Below are 19,544 nucleotides of genomic sequence, written 5' to 3' on the forward strand. Positions count from 1 at the left end.
TAATAAGAAGTGAAAAGCCAACAGATCTAAAACATGTAGTAAATATAGGCTTTTGTCAGCAACACTTGCTGTTTTAAAAAATGAATATTATAAAATGTGAACACACATTTATTTTAGTCTGTGAGTCACTGGCTTTAGTTTCTTCTTAAATATTGTTTTTCTGTGTGACATTATTTCACACATCATGGAGCAATTCATTTGTGCGTCCTTTCATAATGTACAAAATGGATTTTTATTAATAAATTAACTCCTCTTTTTTTCATTACATTGGAGCTTTTATTTGTGTGTGTGTTTTGGGTTTTTTAGGGCCTCATTTAACCATCTGAGGTGGGATTACATCAGATTGACTTCAGTTTGTGGAGAGCTCAAAGTGGCTAACACTTCACTTTTCTGAGTGAAATTCTAGCAGTCGTAGCGTACAGCCTGGACAGACTTCTACAAGTCTCAAAGTACACAAGCTTTTTTGCGCCACAGACCGGAATTTACGGAGAATTACTGGCAGCTGTGGTTGCCAGAATTTCACGGTGAAAGATGAACTGTAAATGTAGAACACAAAACGGTATCCTATTTTGGTAAAAATTAAAAGCACGGTATGTTTCGAGTAATTAACATACAGTTGTAACTTGTAAATTCAAATGAAAAAAGCAGCAAAGATTGTCATTCATACAGAGTTATTATGTAAATTGTAGGGTGATTAATTGTAGATAATGTTACAGATTTTTCCTGTTGTTTTCTAAGACAGTGTGCCATATTACTGTAAATTAATATATTTTCAAGTAGTGTGAAAATAAAAGCAAATCACCGTTTGTCAATCATCATCATTTACTCTTTTTGATTTAATGGTAATTTACCGTTGCCATTTTACAGTTTTCTAGGGTAATTTTTACATACATTTCTTACAGTGCAGTTGCAAAAAAAAAGAAATTTAGAAAACCATAAATTTCACACCCAAGGCTCAACTCTCGCGGCCTGGTTGCAAATGACTCACAGACGGGTCCGTGGCCTGGTGGTTGAGGACCGCTGCCTTATAGGACAATTAATTACTAGTTCTTTTCTAATAATGTGTCACTGAAGTATAGATCATGAATGTTGCTGGTTATTTCCTGTCATGTTTAAAAGCTGAGGCTCACATTACTCTGTTGAAACCATTCAGTCCTCAGCTCCATTGAAAACAAATCCTTCATGTTTTTTTCACAATTTTATTGTCCTATAACGTAAAAAATACAAAAAAAAAGATTCTATATATTTCTACACTTTTCCATTGATATTACATTAATCCAGACAATGTTATAACAATGCAAAATGCAAACAATGCATTAGTTGTATGACGTCCTTATACGCTCTGTTGTTTGTGCTACGTGTTACCCCAGAACTCTAAATACAAACATAATATAAATATAATAAAAACATAATACAAATTTGATTTGTCACAGTTGTTTATTTATGTGAAAAATACAAATTTTGTTTATAAACATCTAAAAGAACCAGCTCGAATAACCTGTAAAGGATGTAATCATGCTCAGTTTTACTTTAATATACCAATTTATTTATAAATCTTACAAAACTAGGGAAAAGTCTGCACTTCACACAGACAGCTGACTGAAAAGCACGTCACACTTAGTGAACAAATTTCCTTCGTGAGTGAAACACAGATGTCTGCTGTGGTGTTGTGATGTCCCATTTTCATATAGCATAAAACCAAATGTATGTTTTTTTAGATCCTGAACAAATCCATGAGAAAATCTGAAAGACCCAGGAGGCTGCTGCTACAACTTTAATTCATGTGAACTAATTTAAACCGAACTCCTGCTGGAAGGAACAAAATATGAAGAACAAAATAACTGAAAATGAAACCTGACACTGTACAAACACAGATCAGTTTAATGTGCTGTGCCTAAAGCTCATCGATAAAAACATTCTCATGAACATCTCCAGCATGTTTCTAGCTCATATCCATGCTCTCTGTGGCTCCTATACCCCCACCCTCCCCTCCCTTGATGCTCTGGTAGATAGACGCCATGTCAGTGCTGGTTTTGATTTGATTGGCAAATTCGGCCATGCTGGGGCTTCTTTCCACCTCAGGTACAGCCAGCAGGGCGGCGACAGCACGCATGGCCGAGCGCCGCAGCTCCTCCTGCTTTTCAAACTCCTGCTTCACAGAACCGGCCTTCACCTGCAGGTGGAGGAAGGAGACGGAGACTTCATTTCAAGGCAGAGGGAAACTCAAGGTTACAACTCCAGGTTTGTAAAGATCTCTGTGTATTTTACCTTTAAACTATAAAAAAAGGTTCATAGAGAGTAAGGATGCGGTTTTTATAAATAATTTCTGGTAAGTTGTGTTTAAGAGACCATCAACTCCAATCCATGCAGTTTTTTTTTATTTTCTGAATCATAATGTTTTAATGAAGTGTTGATTTCTAAGACTGTGTGTCTGTTTGAGTACTTTGGTGGTGACGGTCGCTTTAAGTGGTTCCACCAGCCTGTCCAGTCTCTGGAGAACAGCAGCAGGACACAGAGAGACCAGTCTGGCCAGCATCAGGAAGGTCAACATCTGCACAGTGATATTAAAAACAAGGAGAAAATGATCAAAAATAAATCATTATTTTCTGATTGCTGGTGCTACTGAACACCCCAGAAATCATTCCACAGGACAGAAGGTAAAGAGGTGGATCATTTTTACTTTAACTATTTTTCCACCCACTCTGATATCATAGTGGTCTTTGAGTCCTTCCTCTACATGATCCAGGAACTGCAGGATGTCCAGCCCCTCCAGGCAGCTGTCCAGAAGACTGTACATACACTCAAATGCAGCTTTACGCACATCCAACCCATCATCAACAGTGTGCTTGAACGGACCCATCTCCACCTGCAGCACACAAACAGTAAAACGTCTGCACAGAGCATGAACAGAAACGCCTGCTGCTTCTAAATCAGCTAACTCACTTCTCTGATGAGGTCCTTCCTGATCTGGGTCTCCTTGTAGAGGTGAGGCAGCACTCTTCCCAGGAGACCGCGGATCAGAGACGGTTTGTTATGAGCTGCTGAGTTAAACATTACCAAGGCGATACGTCGCACATTGATGTCCTCATCCTGCAGGGTCTTCAGGAAGTCACCTGTCACACAGAGATGACATCACAGCTTTTTATTTTTCAGAGCCTCATCTGGGTTTTTATATTTGAGTCAGCATTAGACTTCAGTTTATATTTAAGATTAAATGAACATTTGTTTTGGTTTTTAAGTGGGATCATATGAGGAACTTATCTGTAGTCAGTGTATCACTTATCTGTCAACACATCCAAGCATCAATCTGTGGGGCTGAAAAATGCTACCAACAAAGAAGGGGGAAAACTGCAGTTTCTATAATGGCCACACAGGTTTGAGACAAATGAGAAGACTCCACTCAGGCAAGTCTGCTGGACCAGACAGGGTGAGTCCTCGTGTTCTCAAGGCCTGTGTATAAACTGTTCCTGATGAGTTTGAGTTTGCAGACAGTCCTGGTGCTGTGGAAGACATCTGTCCCAGTGGCCCCCAGGACTACAGACCCTTGGAAAGTCTCATCCTTGACCTGCTATGAGCTACAGTCAGGCCACATCAGGATCCCCTTCATTTCGCTTACCAGCCCTGCGTCGGAGCAGAGGACCCTATTCATCTACCTGCTCAATTGTGCAGAATCCTCTGCAGCTCAACGTGACAAAAACCAAAGAATTGATTGTGGACTTTATGGGGATCAGGAAACCTGTTTCAATCCAGGAGGACAAAGTGGAGGACTATAAATACCTCAGAATAAACGTTGATAATAAGCTGGACTGGGTTAAAAACACCACTACACTCTACCAGAGTGGCCAGCGCCATCCTCTATGCCGTTGCATGCTGGGACAGCAGGCTGAGGAACAACTTATTCTATGCTGTTCTTATTGTCTTGGGGACACTGTAACCACATAATTTCCTCAGGGATTAATAAAGTATTCTGATTCTGCTTGAAAGGCGAGTCAATCTGATTATGAGACATGTTATACTATGTGTAATGATACTACCGGTACAAGCCTGTATTTCAATGCAGTGTGATTCTTCAGGAATTGAAAGGGAGAGCATACATCTACAATGAGTGATGTTACATCTGACAGCATTGACAAAATGAGGCTTGTTTCTCTGACATGAGATCACTGCTTCGTGATGTGCCTCGAGCTGTTGAAAAGATGCAGGAATTTTAATTTTCTGTGTGAACTGGATCTGGCGTGACTCTGAGGATCATCACAAGCTTGCAAGGAGATTATAAGAACATTATGGAGCCAACAAGGTGAAAAATATCCGCAGTTAGGGAGCATTTAGACATGATATCTCCTAATAATGACACACATCTTCTCAAATCAATCTCAGAGAGGATGGTTGGTTAGAGGTGTCTGTGTGTATAGCAAAAATAAAATACAGAACCTGATATCCGCTGGTATGCACCCCACATGTATTATCACAGCTGGGCTGCTGTACATCGAATGAACAGTAGATGTCATTACTTCAAAATGAGCAATTGTTCGGAAAGATTCGACACATTCATGGAGCTTCATCGCACCATCACCATCTACAAGTGTTCCAGTCTACCCGTTGGACCAGGTCAGCAATTAAAGTTTTAGGTTTAGAACTTGCTTTCACACAGCCTTTTCCAAAGGGAAACACCAGAATTGCTCGGCTACCTCTGCAAATCTGCATATGTGAGCCATTAACGTTTCACCATGAAACTGAATCTTAGAAAAATGTTCCCACTTTACTGTAAAAAGATGAAGAGTAATGATGTAACATGGGATGCAAACATTTACCTATGCAGTCTTTCAGCAGTGAATCTATAGGTGCCGGGTGGTCAACAATAGTGAACTTGATGGCTGTTACCACGGTGCTGCGAGCTAAAGGAGAACCTGTGGAGACAATGTAACAAAAATAAAGATTTTTGTATATATTTTTTTCTCATTCATATTGAAGCCATATTAATACAAAATGTCAAGACCATGTACAGAAACAGAGATTGACCATGAAGATGTTAATTCTGCATTATTTGTTGCATCTGACATAAAAAACAAAAATATAAAACAGTTCTTAAATATCATCCTACCAGTTTTAAGTTGTTGTTTAAGTCGAGGCAGAAGTGCTGCCGGATTGACTAAAGTGAGTTTTCCCAAACATTCAGCCACCAGGTTCCTGGTGCCCTCCTCCTGACACTCGCAGTTCTGAAACAGCAAGGCCCACACAGACTCTACATGGGGCGAGAGACTGGAGGCTGGACAGACACTGAACAAAGAGAGAGAGGAGGAAGGAAACTTTAAGAAAACTTTAAACTTATTTTATTCAACATATGTCATGCAAATTTTGTTGCAAAGCTTTGCAAAGTTTTTTGGCAAAATCTATCATTTTTATCAGCTTAAATATTAAACTGTTACTGCAAAATTCACACTTAAACTGCAGTGAACTCATAAATGATGCTTTTCAATGATCACCTGCTTCAGAGAACAACAACAGATTATGGTGAATTAAATGCACACACACACATTTAGCCAAACATTCAACAGAACACACACCTGATGACTTCTTTGAGGGAGTGAAGGAGCAGGTACTGTCTCCGTGGCTGGGCTGAGATCTCCTTCAGGAGGAAGGGCAGGTAATCGCTCAGGCAGCCGACGGCCATGCTGCCTAAAGCGCAGGAGGCTGCCGTCTTCACCTGAAATCACAAACAAGATGTCCACACAGTCGGCTGTCTGAGCTTATTTAACCTTTGTCGCATTAATTCATCGACTGAACTAACCCACTCTACTCTCCACACAGTTTGCTCCACAGAGCTAAAGCAACATCTCATTCTGAAGGATCTTTTTTACTGATTGTCAGATCTCTAAATCTTCTTTAAGCTCTGTTTTCACACCTCCTGTTTCTGGCCGTTGTGAAACAACTATCAGACACTGAAGAAGCACTTACCTAATAAGTAGTAAAACAAACAACTGGCACTGATATCAAAGCAGTAAAAGGGTAAAAAACAAAACGGACTTTTTGACTAATTAGGTTTCAATATCAAGGAAATGTAACTGTGATGTGGGGGAAACAATCAGTTTTCCTTTGTGGAAAATAAACAATCGGATTTGGAGAAGCTCTTCTTTTAACTAAAAGATAAATTTATTCATTGTGAATGAAAAATTTAAATATTCAGATGTGGATAGTGTGTCCTACCTCTTCACTGGTGGAAGAGAAAGCCTCCAAGATGACTCCCTGCACCTCCTTACTTCCTCCCAGACTGCCCTTCCTCCCCACCTCCCCCAGACACAACAGGGCGAGGACACGAGCAGCCTCTGGAGAGCCGGGATTCTTCACCTGAGGAGAGGAGAGGGCAGAATTTCAATGAGGTAAGTGTTAAAGTAATAACAGCAAAGAAAACAAAGGTGGCTTCTAAGAGGACAGTTTCAGATCAAATTTTATAAAACAAACAAACACGAAATTTGTCTAACAAATTTATATCTCATGTCTGTTTGTGTCACATTCTTAGAGGAAACCTCCATTGAAGCTAAAGCAGAGTACAAATGCCAGACTCTCACACCTGCTGTATGAAGCCGGCCACAGTGCCAGGAGTCTCTTTGGGAGAAGCAGAGGACAGAGCAGCCACACAGTGAGCGACTGAGTGGTAGGACTGCCTATGGACGATGCTGCCATCTGCAGAAGACTGAGATCTGTGAAACGGCTCCATGAGAGACTTCAGCAACTGACTGAGAGGAGAGGAGAGGAGAGGAGAGGAGAGGAGAGGAGAGGAGAGGAGAGGAGAGGAGAGGAGAGGAGAGGAGAGGAGAGGAGAGGAGAGGAGAGGATTATAATCCCGGGTGTAGTATTTGTGTTGATATGTTGCTAACACTAAATGGACTGATCTGATTAAATCTTCCAGTTATAGTTTAACAAAGGTGCTGGGAAAAATGTTCTGATTCATATCAAACAATATAATTAAAGATCTTTAAGAAAAATTACAGATAGAAATAAAAAATCTTGAGCAAACAGGAAGAGTGCAGACGGAAAACGTAGACCTGTCAGAGTAGAATCCAACCAAGCATTTGCGCTGACCATTATTATATTATTCTGTAAAAAATATATCATACACGAAAATAAGTGTACTGCAGTGATTGAGGCATTTCACCCCAACTGAATGTTCGTCTGGTCTGGATCCAAGATCAAGCTTTGCCTGAACAAAAAGCATTTTCAGGTATATGGACAGTATGTACACAAATGATAGAATATAATTAATCTGATGAAGGTCACATGGACTGAAATATACACACAGTCGGAGGAAGACACACTATACATCTTGCTCATATGTTAATCGGCAGTACAGGAACATCAACATGACTTGCTGATGCAATGTTGGGTTAGTTGAGGCTAACCAGGTCACTTGTGGTCATGATTAACATGTTTTAAACAAGACTTTAGCAGCTTGTGAGTGCAGAGTCTGACTCTTATCTGACAAACCTTCAGGGGAAAGACTTGCTTTACTGCCACTTTAAATAGAAGATGTTATCAGGTTGTGTCATTCTCCTGGTTTGGTTTAATTATCTCAAAGTCAACACAGAACAAACTGACTCATGCTTATTTTCTCAGACCAGACAAACTTCTCCAAAGCCAGAGAAGACATTACACAACAGACTGAGTATTCCTCCCTCCGAATACTGAACTGATATTTATCTGTAAAAACTTTGGAGTTCCCCTGCAGATGGTAATTACATGAATATTCATTTCTTGGAGATAACACTCACACTGACGTCTACACCCAGGGGATGTGATTTAATGTGGACTCCTGGGAATCTGATGGTGTTTCAATGCGCTGTTTCATATTCTTGCTGTCTAATAATATAAAATAATGACTTCTAATCACTTAAACACATTTGAACTGTGGCTTTTGGAAGGTTTTCATGGCATTTGATGAGATAACTACTGTTTACATGCCTGAGGGAAACACTGGAATGATGCACTGCTGCTCTTTTAAAAATGTGGGCTAAATTAGAGGCTTTCCAACAACTATTTAAAAACATTTGATTCATATCAGTGATTAAAATTCATTATAGTTTAACGAAAACATTATAAATAAGCCATTAGCAATAATCCTCAGCACTAAACAGCTTTCCCACTCCAAAACTGTTGATCTGTCCAGTGTTATTAGGATAAATGACCCAAAGAGATTCACAACCACATCCTATCTCACCTGTAGCTCAGATTACTGGTTTTGGACAGCACCAGTGCTTGCAAGTACTCGAGTATTGCTTCCAGAGTGCTACCCTGCAGGAGCGGTGAATGGATGAGTCTGAAGACTCCCGGCAGAACAGACGAGCTGATCTTAGCCAGAGTCGAGGGGTAGGCTTTGGCCATACCGGTGAGCAAGGTGATGGACACCTAAACAAAGGCAAACTACAGGTAGATTCAACCACAACATGTTTCATGTGTCCAACAATGTCTGCAGGCAACATCCTGTTTTAAGGAAAGCTGACTCAGCGGCCTGTGAACTTTTGAGTCATGCAGCTACGCTAACAGAGAACAAGGAGAAAAAATCTAAATAAAAATCAAAATGAGCAGAATAAGATCCCCGCTTTCCACCAACACATGTAATCTGAGCCCTAAACTTTATGTTTGATATTCCTTAACCCACTTCCTAAATGTATATGTTTTTCTTGGTGTGAACTATATGATGGAACAAAAAGAACCACCTCCAAAAATCTGCAATTACACATTTTTTACCATAATACGACATAAAATAGGCACATTACTGCTTTCTAAAAGGCAATCTCAAAAAGTAAAACTTCCTGTCACTGTCTGTCTAAGTTCAAATGTCATGCACATGCACGTTGATTCATTTATGAAAAAAAATTATATTCTATAGATTTAATTCTTGACCTGATTCATGTGCATGTTCGGTTCAGTGCCTGTACCTGTGAAACATGCATGTCACTCTCATCCACCAGAGTAGGAAGTTCGCTCAGCACGGGCTCCAGGGCTGCAGGTTTAATGCTGGCAGCGTGATGAGTGACCAGCGCCGTCAGACACGCCAGCGTCCCGAGCTTCAACGCCCGCTGATTCTTCCTCAAGAAAGATCCCAGCACAGAGAGCGCTTCTGGCAGGATGGGTGACATGTCGATCTGTAGAAAAGGACAGGAAGTTACTAAAATCTTTCAAATTAAATAATGTGTTCATTAAATTAAAAAAACAAAACGAAAGTCATAATAAACCTTTAACGGAGAGGCAGCGATGAGGGTGATGGTCCTAACTGCTGTTAGTCTTGTGATCTCATTCTTTAATCTCTCCAGAAAGATCGCCAAGACTGCCTGAACTTCTGCCCTCAGGTGGTCACCAAGGTGACAAACAATGTGACCCATACAGGAAATCGCTCGTTCTTTTACTTCCTGGTCGATGTCTGTTGCTTTGAGCCGCTTCATCGTTACAGAAAACACCTTTGGGAAAAATAAATAAATTAAAATTATAAAGAAAAGGTAGAACCTGTTCCACACATCAGGAAAGCCTTGTGAAGGCACCAGCACAGCAGCACAAAATTCCTGGTGCCAAAGTATGAACCAGCGATGTCAGAGACCATGAAGAGGGAGCAGTCACAGAACCTTTTGATCACAGTTTGTTTCAGATGTTTTTAAAATCTATAATTCTGTAGAAATACTTTGATTCAGGCAAGCAGGAAAGCACCGGCAAAGTCATGTTTGTTCATTTTCCTTAGACAAATCACAGTATTTAACCTGCCATTCACAGTCGTTTTTCATTAATTCTTTGCTCCCACAACACATGAAAAATGATAAATAGACAGGATGCTATGGAGCACAATTAAATTAAACCGCCTCAGACCAGAAAGCAAAACAGTCCTGAGCTATTTCACCTCTTTAACGAACGGTTTAGGGTCAAATCCTCCTGCTTGTCCCTGCGGTCTCATCACTTTGACCAGGTGCTGGATGACCAGCAGAGCCTCTGAGGTGATTTTATAGAACGTGTCTTCAATGCATGCAATCACTGGGGGCAGCAGCACCTGCAGGGGTCACAGCACAAGTTAGTCTTTACATTCTCATTATTGTTGAAAAATTTAGTGATTCAACTTTTTAAAGCTGCAGATCCCCCGAGTCATTATGAGAGACAGTGTACAGGTTTCAAGACAAAGCCTTAAAAGAAGTTTTTGAAACCTGCATGTGTGGCTGAAAGGCCTGAGGAGGGTGGGAGAGGAGCAGGACGTTGAAGAAGGAGAGCGCATCGATCCTCATGGTGGACAGGGTGGATTTGTCTGTCAGGGAGAAGACGATGCCTGCAGGAAGGAGGGGACAGGAACAGAAAGAAAAAAAGAAAGAAAGAGTGGGAGTAAGGAGCCAAAATACAGCAGCTGAAGTGAAAGAGAAAAGCTACTGGGAGACTTAGGAACAGCCGGTTGTAGGAAATGTGTGAGTTTTAGATCTTAAAGATCTTAAAGATCTCCCTTAAAGTCTATGTGACTTTGCTGAAAAGAGAGTGAAAGTTTCTGACCAGTTTGACGGTTAAGAATTAATTTGTAATGCATGTGTGTGTGTGTGTGTTCCTGTCTAGCTATCTTTGTGAGGACCGAAATCTGCATTCTACTATACTTGTGAGAACCAACAGTCATTTGTGAGGACACGCAACCCGGTCCTCACAAATTTGAAGGCATTTAAAGGCATTTTTGGGGCTCAAAATGTGGTTTTAGTGTCAGGGTTACAATTAGGTTATGGTTAGGTTTAGGGTAAGGGTTAGGCAATCATTTTTAATGGTTAGGGTAAGGGGCTAGGGAAAGCATTATGTCACTGAAGGACCTCACTAAGATAGTTGAATGGGGTTGTGTGTGTGTGTAGGTGTGTGCCTACCAGGTATCAGGGCAGGTATATGCTCTTCCAGGGCTCCCGGTACAGTGTGAGCCAGCTCAGTGAGGAGACAGAAGCAACCCTGTCGGAATTTGATGCTCTTCTCCTTCAGCTGTCTGTGGAGGGCCTTTACAGTCGCCGGCACCTGGACACACAAATCGCCGCACAATTTATTTCTGCAATTCATATTTACGAGACGCTCAGCAGAACTGGAAGACTGCAACATCTTAGATATGGACACGTTTGTTTAAAGGCGAAGAAGCTCAAGCAGGTTTTTTCAGACAGAAAGTGAAGGGTCTGTTTAGGCTCATATATGGGATAAGCATGCAGGCATTTGGAATTGTAAATCATAGAGAGCTACTCTGATGGAGTCCAAGAATAAAAAGATGATGCTAGAAATGAGCAAAGATCAGCTGATTTGCCTGGACTGTTAGGTAGTCTCGACTCTGTAGCCTGCCTTTTAAATTTAAATACCAAACATCTTTGAATTTTAGGTAAGTCAATGACACCTTTAAAAATGTAATTTAAATTTATCTACTTTTCAGCTCTACTTGTGAAACTCAATTAAACTCCATCCAAAAACTTCTCAGCACCTGTTTTTTCAGCAAGGCGACTGCCGGCTCCTCCTCTCTTCTCACCCCGGGATCTGAACCAGACACGATGAGGCTGTGGCGACTCGATGCTACCCGTGTTTGTCTCAGCAACGTTGAAAAAGCAGTGAAGACGTCGGCCCTGACGTTCTCCTCGCGCTCCTTGAATCGTGCCAGCAGAGCGGGGCAGATGGAGGAGTAGAAGGAGAGCAGGAGGTCCAGACGCGTGCTGATCAACGCCTCCAGACACTTGATGGAAGAGCGCCGCACCTTCCAGCTCATGTCATCGTCATCACTGTACTCGTCGTCTGACTCTGAGTGAAGTCGTGAAACGAGAATAAACTCGATTTGCTTCATACAGGTGACGGATGGAAGACAGCAAAACTCAAAAGATCTCACATTTTGTTGTGTGAAGTTTGTAATAGTTTTAAGAATCGACAGACTCAATCTGAACAAAAACAGCCGCTTTTGTTGAAAAGTTCTTTCTAAATCAGATAAACTCACTTAAAGAATACAGGTACAAAAATCATCCATATGCAGCCTAAATGTCTTTGACTTCAGTGTTTTTAATGTAGTCTGTGTTCATACGAACATTTCATGCTTCAATGTCAGTTATAAAGACCTGCTTTAAAGACTGATATTTATGTTTTAAAATACATATGAAAATGTAAACACCAACAACATAGAGGCCTATTTGGGAACCAAGAAAACAGCATTAAAGAATAAAGGTTGTCCTGCTGTGGTGTCAGCTGCAGGTAAGGACTGTTGTTCTCTCTGAGCTCTCATTTGTTCACATTTTCACGCCACTGAAAATGGACAAATGATCAGTTATCATTTGGCCATTTGGAATGTAACCATGGATGTACAGATCGTAATTGCTGGATTAATTCAAAACGAGACACCTAAAACATGATGATTGATTACCATCATGTTCTGTATGTTCCTGTTATTTGCTTCCTGTTAATAGTTTTTCTGCTAAATTTCTATTCACAGACACACAGATCTCACACACCTTCCTCAAGCTCATCATCTATGTCCATTCTATCTTCATCTTCCTCCTCGTTGTCATCATAGTTGTAGTTGGGGTCAAAGGTCATATACTTAAGACAAAGCTGAGTCACTGTGGCAATGTGAGGCGACATCTCCTTTGGACACCTGCCAATCAGGAAGTAACAGAAAGAGCCACAGTAAGGACACGGAGTGTGGGTATGTACACCTGTGGGTCATGCTGAGGGGACAATGACCTGTTTACAACATGGACTGAACAGAGGTCCCAATAGTGCAGACCTTACCAAAGTGTGGGGCCCGCCCCCCTATGGGGGGGGGGGGGGGGGGGTGCAGAGCCATTACAGGGGGGGGCGTATGAAAAGGGGGGGAAAAAAACAAAACGCTTGGACACTGCTAGCACGGGGCGCCTCCACAAACGCAAAGCAGGAGATGAAGCATCGCTGAATATGTTTCCAAACCAACTTCATTCTAAGCCAAAGACTTGAAAATATGGTGAAGCATATCTGCTCTTTGGCTTCACCTGCACAAGTGCTGAGGTAGGTCTCCCTGCAGGGTTGGTTTTCCCTGCGTCGGGAGCAGCGCTGGGCTGTTCAAATCACGGACTAACAGTATCCCACAGCTGTTTATGCTTTTAAATCCATTTTGCACAGAGAGGCATTTTTTGAAAAATGTATTGATAGCAATGTTGAATATTATTACACATGAAAAAAAAAACAACTACACGTAAAATAATCACACGGTGACGCCTCTGCCTTTCTAAATAGAGAGACAGTAACTGCGTGTGTGTGTGTATGTAAGTGTGTAAAAAGTGCAGACAGTCAGATTAACAGTATTTTGTCTCTATCTGCCATTCTGCAATTCATCTCATGTAAACAATAACGTGGCGCACAGCGTGACGTGAAAAAAGGCTCATACCTTTGACATTGCGTGACGAAGTCTGTATTCCTCGTCCACACGTAAACGCAAAAAAGGAGTTTTAAAAAATCTCCGTTTTAGGTGATTCCAAACGCCGTTTACGTGTGGACGAAACAGCTGCGTGTTCAAAAATACCCGTGTAGGTGTGGATGTAGTGTAAAAGAGTTAGTAGTTTATTTTATTACTACCTGTAATTTATTGCAGTTTACTTGTATTTGCTTAATTGTTTACTAAATGTTTGAGGTGTGAAAGGGAGCAAAATATGGGCGTGTGTGGTTGGAGGATGTGTTTGTGCGTGTGCATGAGAAGGGGGGGGGCATTTTTCTTGTAAAGCAAAGGGGGGCTTAGCAAAAAAAGTTTGGGAAACACTGCTATAGTGAATGTATATAAAGACTTGCTTCAAGGTAACAATTAGAACAGGGTTAGGTCTGTAGAGCTTCTGGTTATAGTCAGTGTAACTCTGTGGGAAATCAGCGTGAAAATATTGTCCCCTAAAGTGATGGAAACATGACTTTGTTTGTACCTGCGTATAAAAGCTTCAAAGGCCTGGAAACAATACTCTCTCAGCTCATCATCTTCTACTCCGGTGAACTTTACCACCATTGGGATCAACTTCTCTAAATGTTCACCTACAAACCACAAAGAATGGGAAAAGAATCTACACTTTAGATGTTTTTCTTCACTAAATGACACAAAAAATGCATGAAGAACCAAATTTTAAAAAGATCCACGAGTCTGCAGCCATGTGGGGGCTTCATACAGTGCAAGGGCACCAGATGAAGGGCCAAGAGCCGACTTCCCCCTACAGGGAAAGTTGGAGGAAAGTCATCATCTTAGCTATCAGTGCTAAATTGAATTCTAGATCATCTGAAAGGCATTTACATGTCTGAGTGTGGAACATTTGCTACATTAGTGAAACTAAGAAGATGTATTCTATAAAAAACAGTCAGAATACAGGAGCGCTGGACTATCAACATCTGAAACCTTTCAGAAGACCGGTCACTGTCCTACTAGTTTGTTTCCCCATTCAGCACTGAAGGCGGCATAAACACAGCATCAGCTCACCGACTCGATGGCCGCCCTGACGACTAATGGTTGCCAGGCACTGGATGTATGTTCTTGTCATTGATGTGGGCGGACCCTTGGCCAGCTCTTTCATCAGGTGTTCTGTCAGCTGGGAGAAGAGGGCAGGGCTGCAGCAGGGCACCAGGTGACCGAGAGCTAAGATGGAGCGCTTCCTGACCGCCATTCTGGGGCTGGTTAACTGCAGCATCCAAATGACGAATGAATGAAGAAACATTAACGAGCAGATAAAGGGACAAATGAGTAAAAATACAATCAAATAAACTGTACAACAAAATGAATGAAAGTCATCATAAAGCTGTTAAAGCATACAGTAAATATACTGAAAGCAACGTGAAATGAGAGAAAGTGATGTGCACGATTCTTATAAAAACGGGTTTCTTATAATAATATGAAAAATATCCTGCTATCTTAAGTATACTAATAATTATGTCTAAAAACAGATGACAGTGATTTTTTGGGTTGTCATGGTAGCACTACACTGTAAAACCACAGTTAACATTTGAGCGGCTGAGTGTTTCTCACCTGAGGCAGCAGGCTGGAGAGCAGAGAGCTGTGGAAACTGACCAGTGCACCACTCAGCCTGTGGAAAAAATGCAAACAGTGAAAAGCTTAAAAGTTCAGCAACGTGTACCGTGTGTGTGTGTGTGTGTCTGTGTGTGTGTGTGTGTGTGTGTGTGTGTGTGTGTGTGTGTGTGTGTGTGTGTGTGTGTGTGTTTGAGCTGGTACTTTTCTAATGTGGGACAGTCATCACGTTTGGACCGAGATCTTGTTTTTACCTTCCCAACATGTCCGACAGGATGTCCAGGGCCTCTAACTGCACAGACACATCATCGTGTTTCCCCATGGCACCAATCAGCTGGGAGGTAATCTTCTTACACACGCTGCCTGTCAGAGTCAAACCTGTGGATCCAACCCAAAACAAGGATGTTTAAAGAACTTTGAGCTTTCACTGCCTTCAAATGATCAGACATCCTGATTTCAGCTCACATTAAGGACTGTAGTTGCTGAATAATTGTGACAATTAAGCCCAGATGGCAGCGAAAGTGTGCAAAAATTAATGGTGAAAAAGTGACAATTTACAATTATTGGTTATTATTTAGTGAAAACACAAATATGGCATGTTGTAGCTGTGTAGGTAATTTCAGACACTTTTACATGCAGTCCCAGGAAAATTACAAACTTATTAAAGTAAAATATGAATGACTGTCTACAATGTAAGCTTTGCTTCTATGCCATGTATTATTGATGCTCTTCATACTCTCGAAGTTGCCCCTTTAACATGAGATGGAAATCCACCATTAAAAGCTGATCATCACGACGAGGAGACAGGTGGGAGGACAGTGAGCGCTCACCTGAGGATGTGAGTGGCAGCTCTGCGATCACGGTCTTCAGTCCCATGCTGGAAATGTCCCTCAGCTGCTCTTTGTCCGACGTCATGTTTGAACACAGCACGTCCACCATCGTCTCCACCTGGGGCTCCTTCACTTTGCTCACCAGAGGCGCCAGGCTTAAAAACAAACACACCAAGTTAAAAAATGTCATAATTTTGTTTCAAACCACTATTTGTTTAAATAATTATGTGATAGAAATATGACCTGTAGTATCTAACCAAGCACTTTGCAAAAACAAAAAGGTGGCTATCTAACACACAGCCTGCTACACAGACACCATCAATACTTTAAGTCCAGCAGAAATGAAGGTACCACTCTCATTTTAGTGCATTAACACTCTTATAGCTTGCCTTCAAGACCTTGAAAGGGACAAAATCATTGACCGCCTTACATATCACCGCCTTTACCCAGGGGATGCCATACCCTGCATTTACGGACTTCCTAAGATCCAAAAGGAAGCTGTCCCACTCAGACCCATTGTCAGTAGCATAAACTCAGCCACTTACAACATCTCGAAACACCTTGCTACTGTCCTAGCACCTCTTGTGGGGAACACCCCACATCACATCAAGAACTCCACCGACTTCACCGACAAGGTCCAGAAACCTACCCTGGACCCAGATGAAACCATGGTGTCCTTTGATGTAGTCTCCCTCTTCACTTGCATACCCACCATGGAGGCAGTGGAGACTGTCAGAAAACAACTACAAGAAGACAGCTCCTTGGAGGACAGGACCAACTTCACACCCGATCAGATTTGCACACTGTTAGACCTCTGCCTCACCACTACATATTTCAAATATAACGAGGGTTTCTACAGACAAAAACATGGCTGCGCCATGGGCTCCCCCGTGTCACCTTTTGTAGCCAACCTTTACATGGAGGAAGTGGGCCATCTGACCTCAGGAAATCACATGATAGGGTGGGGCCAGGTTTCAGAATGAGCTCACCCGAAACCCTGGCTGATTGGGACCTACACCCGCTTTCACACCTTGGCTCATGTGATTAGGTAGAGGCTCGTCAGGGGGTCCTTTGTCCCTCTTTGGGGGGAAACTCCCACTGGGTTTAAATCTGGGACTCTCCACCATTTGACCTTAGAACTGAAGAAGCTTCTCGGATGAGAGGTGAAACGTCTTCAAGCAACTTAAACAAGTCCAGACGCTTTTCTTTCCAAGCTCCTTAGCCTACGATGACCTGGATGACTGAGAACCTTCACAGACATATTAACACTCTTATCCTTATTTAATTCAATTCAGGTCAATTCTGTTTTATTTATACAGCGCCAAATCACAACAACAGTCACCTCAAGGTGCTTTATAGTGTAAGGTAGACCCTACAATAATACTTACAGAGAAAAACCCAACAATCATATGACCCCCTATGAGCAAGCACTTTGGTAACAGTGGGAGGCTCCCCGCTGAACTCTGATATAATGCTGTCACTTTCCATTACCTTTATTCAAAAGACAAAAGTTTCCAGAAACAGACTTTCGAGTAAATGGGAGTAGATGATACAGTAAAACTTAAAATAGTCTATAACTCAAGGGTTGGGGATAATGCAGCCCTCTGGTGGTTAAACCTAGTTAACCCTTCCAAAGAGGATAGTTACAAAGAGCACCTTTCTAGGAATCCAAAAATAAATCTGGATAAATAAAATACAGTTTACATGAACTAAAGGGCCCGTGGTTGAAGCTAACCTTTGACCCCTGACCAGACTGTGGAGTTAAGGAAAAGAAAACACACCAGGACACTGACTTCTGGCACCGGTTCACACTGTGCGTACGAGTGAGATTTTTTACCATTTCACAGCCAGGTTCTGCACCTCCCCATTCTTGTCTTCCAGCAGTTTGAGCAGCATGGTCACAACTCTTCTCTCGCTGTCCTCGTCCAGCTTAATGCTGTCCTTCTGCAACTCCAGCATCAGGTCATTGGTGGCCATGAACCTGCACACACACACACACACACACACACACACACACACATAGAGACCAAAGTTAATAAACTGATCTGTGAATCCTTTCAGTAATCCTTCTTTTCATTACTGCCTCAAAAAAGGGTCAAATAATGAATTAAGTGTCTAGATTTGTTTAGATGTCTATTTATTCTTTAATTAGATGCTTTTTCGACACTTCTGTTACAATTGTGGTCTTTCAGTAAAGATGTGCACATTACTTGTCCAATAAATATTTAGCTCATCAATTCAATGACAACAAAGAGAGAGGTAGAGGTTGGTATTATTAAGTAATTCAAATCTATACTTGTGTTGTTGTTGGCTTATAGATGTGTTTATAACACTCAAAGAGTTATCAAAACATGTAAAACAGTTGCAGAATATACTTTTCTTGGTCATACATGGCAGTAAACCCAATATGTGTTCTCCAGTGTTAAAAACATCTCCAAAGATATTTTGCAATGTATTAAAAGATTTTTAAGACAAAATAAAATAACAAAAATCTCCAACATTCTTGAACCTACTGCTATCTACCTGGACAACAACGACTCACTTTATCAAAATATAAAACTATTTAGATCATGAATTTATCATGTTAGCAAAAAATCCCTACTTCCAATTTCTGTAATTGAGTACTTTAAAAAAAATCACAGCCGACACAGATATTTACAAACATATTTTGATAATGATTAAATTAGTCAATAATATTAATATAATATTTGGAGTTTTTTATGAAAACGTAACCTTGGTTAGGTAAAATTGTTACATCTATTTTTTGTTTTCAGGTAGAGAAAACTAATAAATGATGTGTCGATTAAATAAAAGTAATTAAGACTGTATAGAGGGCACTATTGTCTCCTCTGTGGTAAAATGGCACACACAAGTGGGGGTTTTAAAAAAGTGTCATCTCACTGTGAGAGCTGCTCACTGTTTCTTACCTGAAGTCTTTGTCAGTGGAGGTCATTTTCTCCAACAGGTTGGAGATGTGGTAGGACACACTCGACATCTTTCCACTGTTTAGGCTGTCACTCAGGCTGAGAAAAAGTTTTTTTCCAACGGTAAACTCAGAAAACTGGCCACCAGATTTAAGCCGACAACATGGCGAGGCTAGGGGGGGCAGAGAGGAGAGCTGACGGCCTGATGGAACCCGACACTCGGCGTGCCCGGCCAAAAATAGACGGCAAGGGAAAGTGGTTCAGCTTTGTGGCGCCGCCGTGTGGACACACGGAGTCCAACCGGCCATACGGAGGCGGTAATGTGCCGATAAACCGAGTTTCAAGTCTTATTTTTACGCTAATTTGCCGAAAAAAATGCCGACGGTTATCGGTTAGCATTAACCGTTTGGAGTTTTATCCCAACTTTATTGATAAACAAATTCAACAACAATTACAGTAGCCGTTTAGATTTTTTTCTCCTCAACTTTATTGATAACTCACACATGCAGCACAGTTTGGGTTAACTGTGTTCTTCATGTAACCACGTAATAATAACAATAACAACAATAATAATTATTATTATATAATAATAATAATAATAATAATAATAATAATAATAATAATAATAATAATAATAATAATAATAATAATTAACAAATTATTATTATTATATCGAAGTTTGGGTGAGGTCACTTGACAAAAAAAGACAAAATTATGACAAGAAACTGCCCATATATGTAATGAAAGAGATATTTGTATGTTTAAAAATCAGTTCAAAAAGAGAAAATGTAGCTTTTTTAAATA

The 19,544-nt window shown here is 41.0% G+C and overlaps 1 protein-coding gene across 1 annotated transcript; it reads right to left on the reverse strand.

The window, feature by feature from the left end:
* Nucleotides 1-1,501: 1,501 nt before the first annotated feature.
* Nucleotides 1,502-19,183, reverse strand: cand2 (cullin-associated and neddylation-dissociated 2 (putative)). The gene is made up of 24 exons (XM_026166685.1): nt 18,744-19,183; nt 17,654-17,797; nt 15,817-15,971; nt 15,241-15,364; nt 14,987-15,044; nt 14,444-14,642; nt 13,902-14,007; nt 12,468-12,610; nt 11,459-11,769; nt 10,869-11,010; nt 10,182-10,300; nt 9,884-10,030; nt 9,231-9,452; nt 8,934-9,140; nt 8,213-8,400; nt 6,569-6,734; nt 6,205-6,345; nt 5,565-5,704; nt 5,102-5,277; nt 4,812-4,907; nt 2,944-3,113; nt 2,702-2,866; nt 2,444-2,551; nt 1,502-2,173 (listed from the first exon to the last, which is right to left on the reverse strand). The coding sequence occupies exons 1-24, from the start codon at nt 18,809-18,811 to the stop codon at nt 1,943-1,945; spliced, it is 3,726 nt and encodes a 1,241-aa protein (XP_026022470.1). The 5' UTR covers nt 18,812-19,183; the 3' UTR covers nt 1,502-1,942.
* Nucleotides 19,184-19,544: the final 361 nt, after the last annotated feature.

Source organism: Astatotilapia calliptera, chromosome 5 (assembly GCF_900246225.1).
Source record: "Astatotilapia calliptera chromosome 5, fAstCal1.2, whole genome shotgun sequence".
Classification (NCBI taxonomy): Eukaryota; Metazoa; Chordata; class Actinopteri; order Cichliformes; family Cichlidae; genus Astatotilapia; species Astatotilapia calliptera.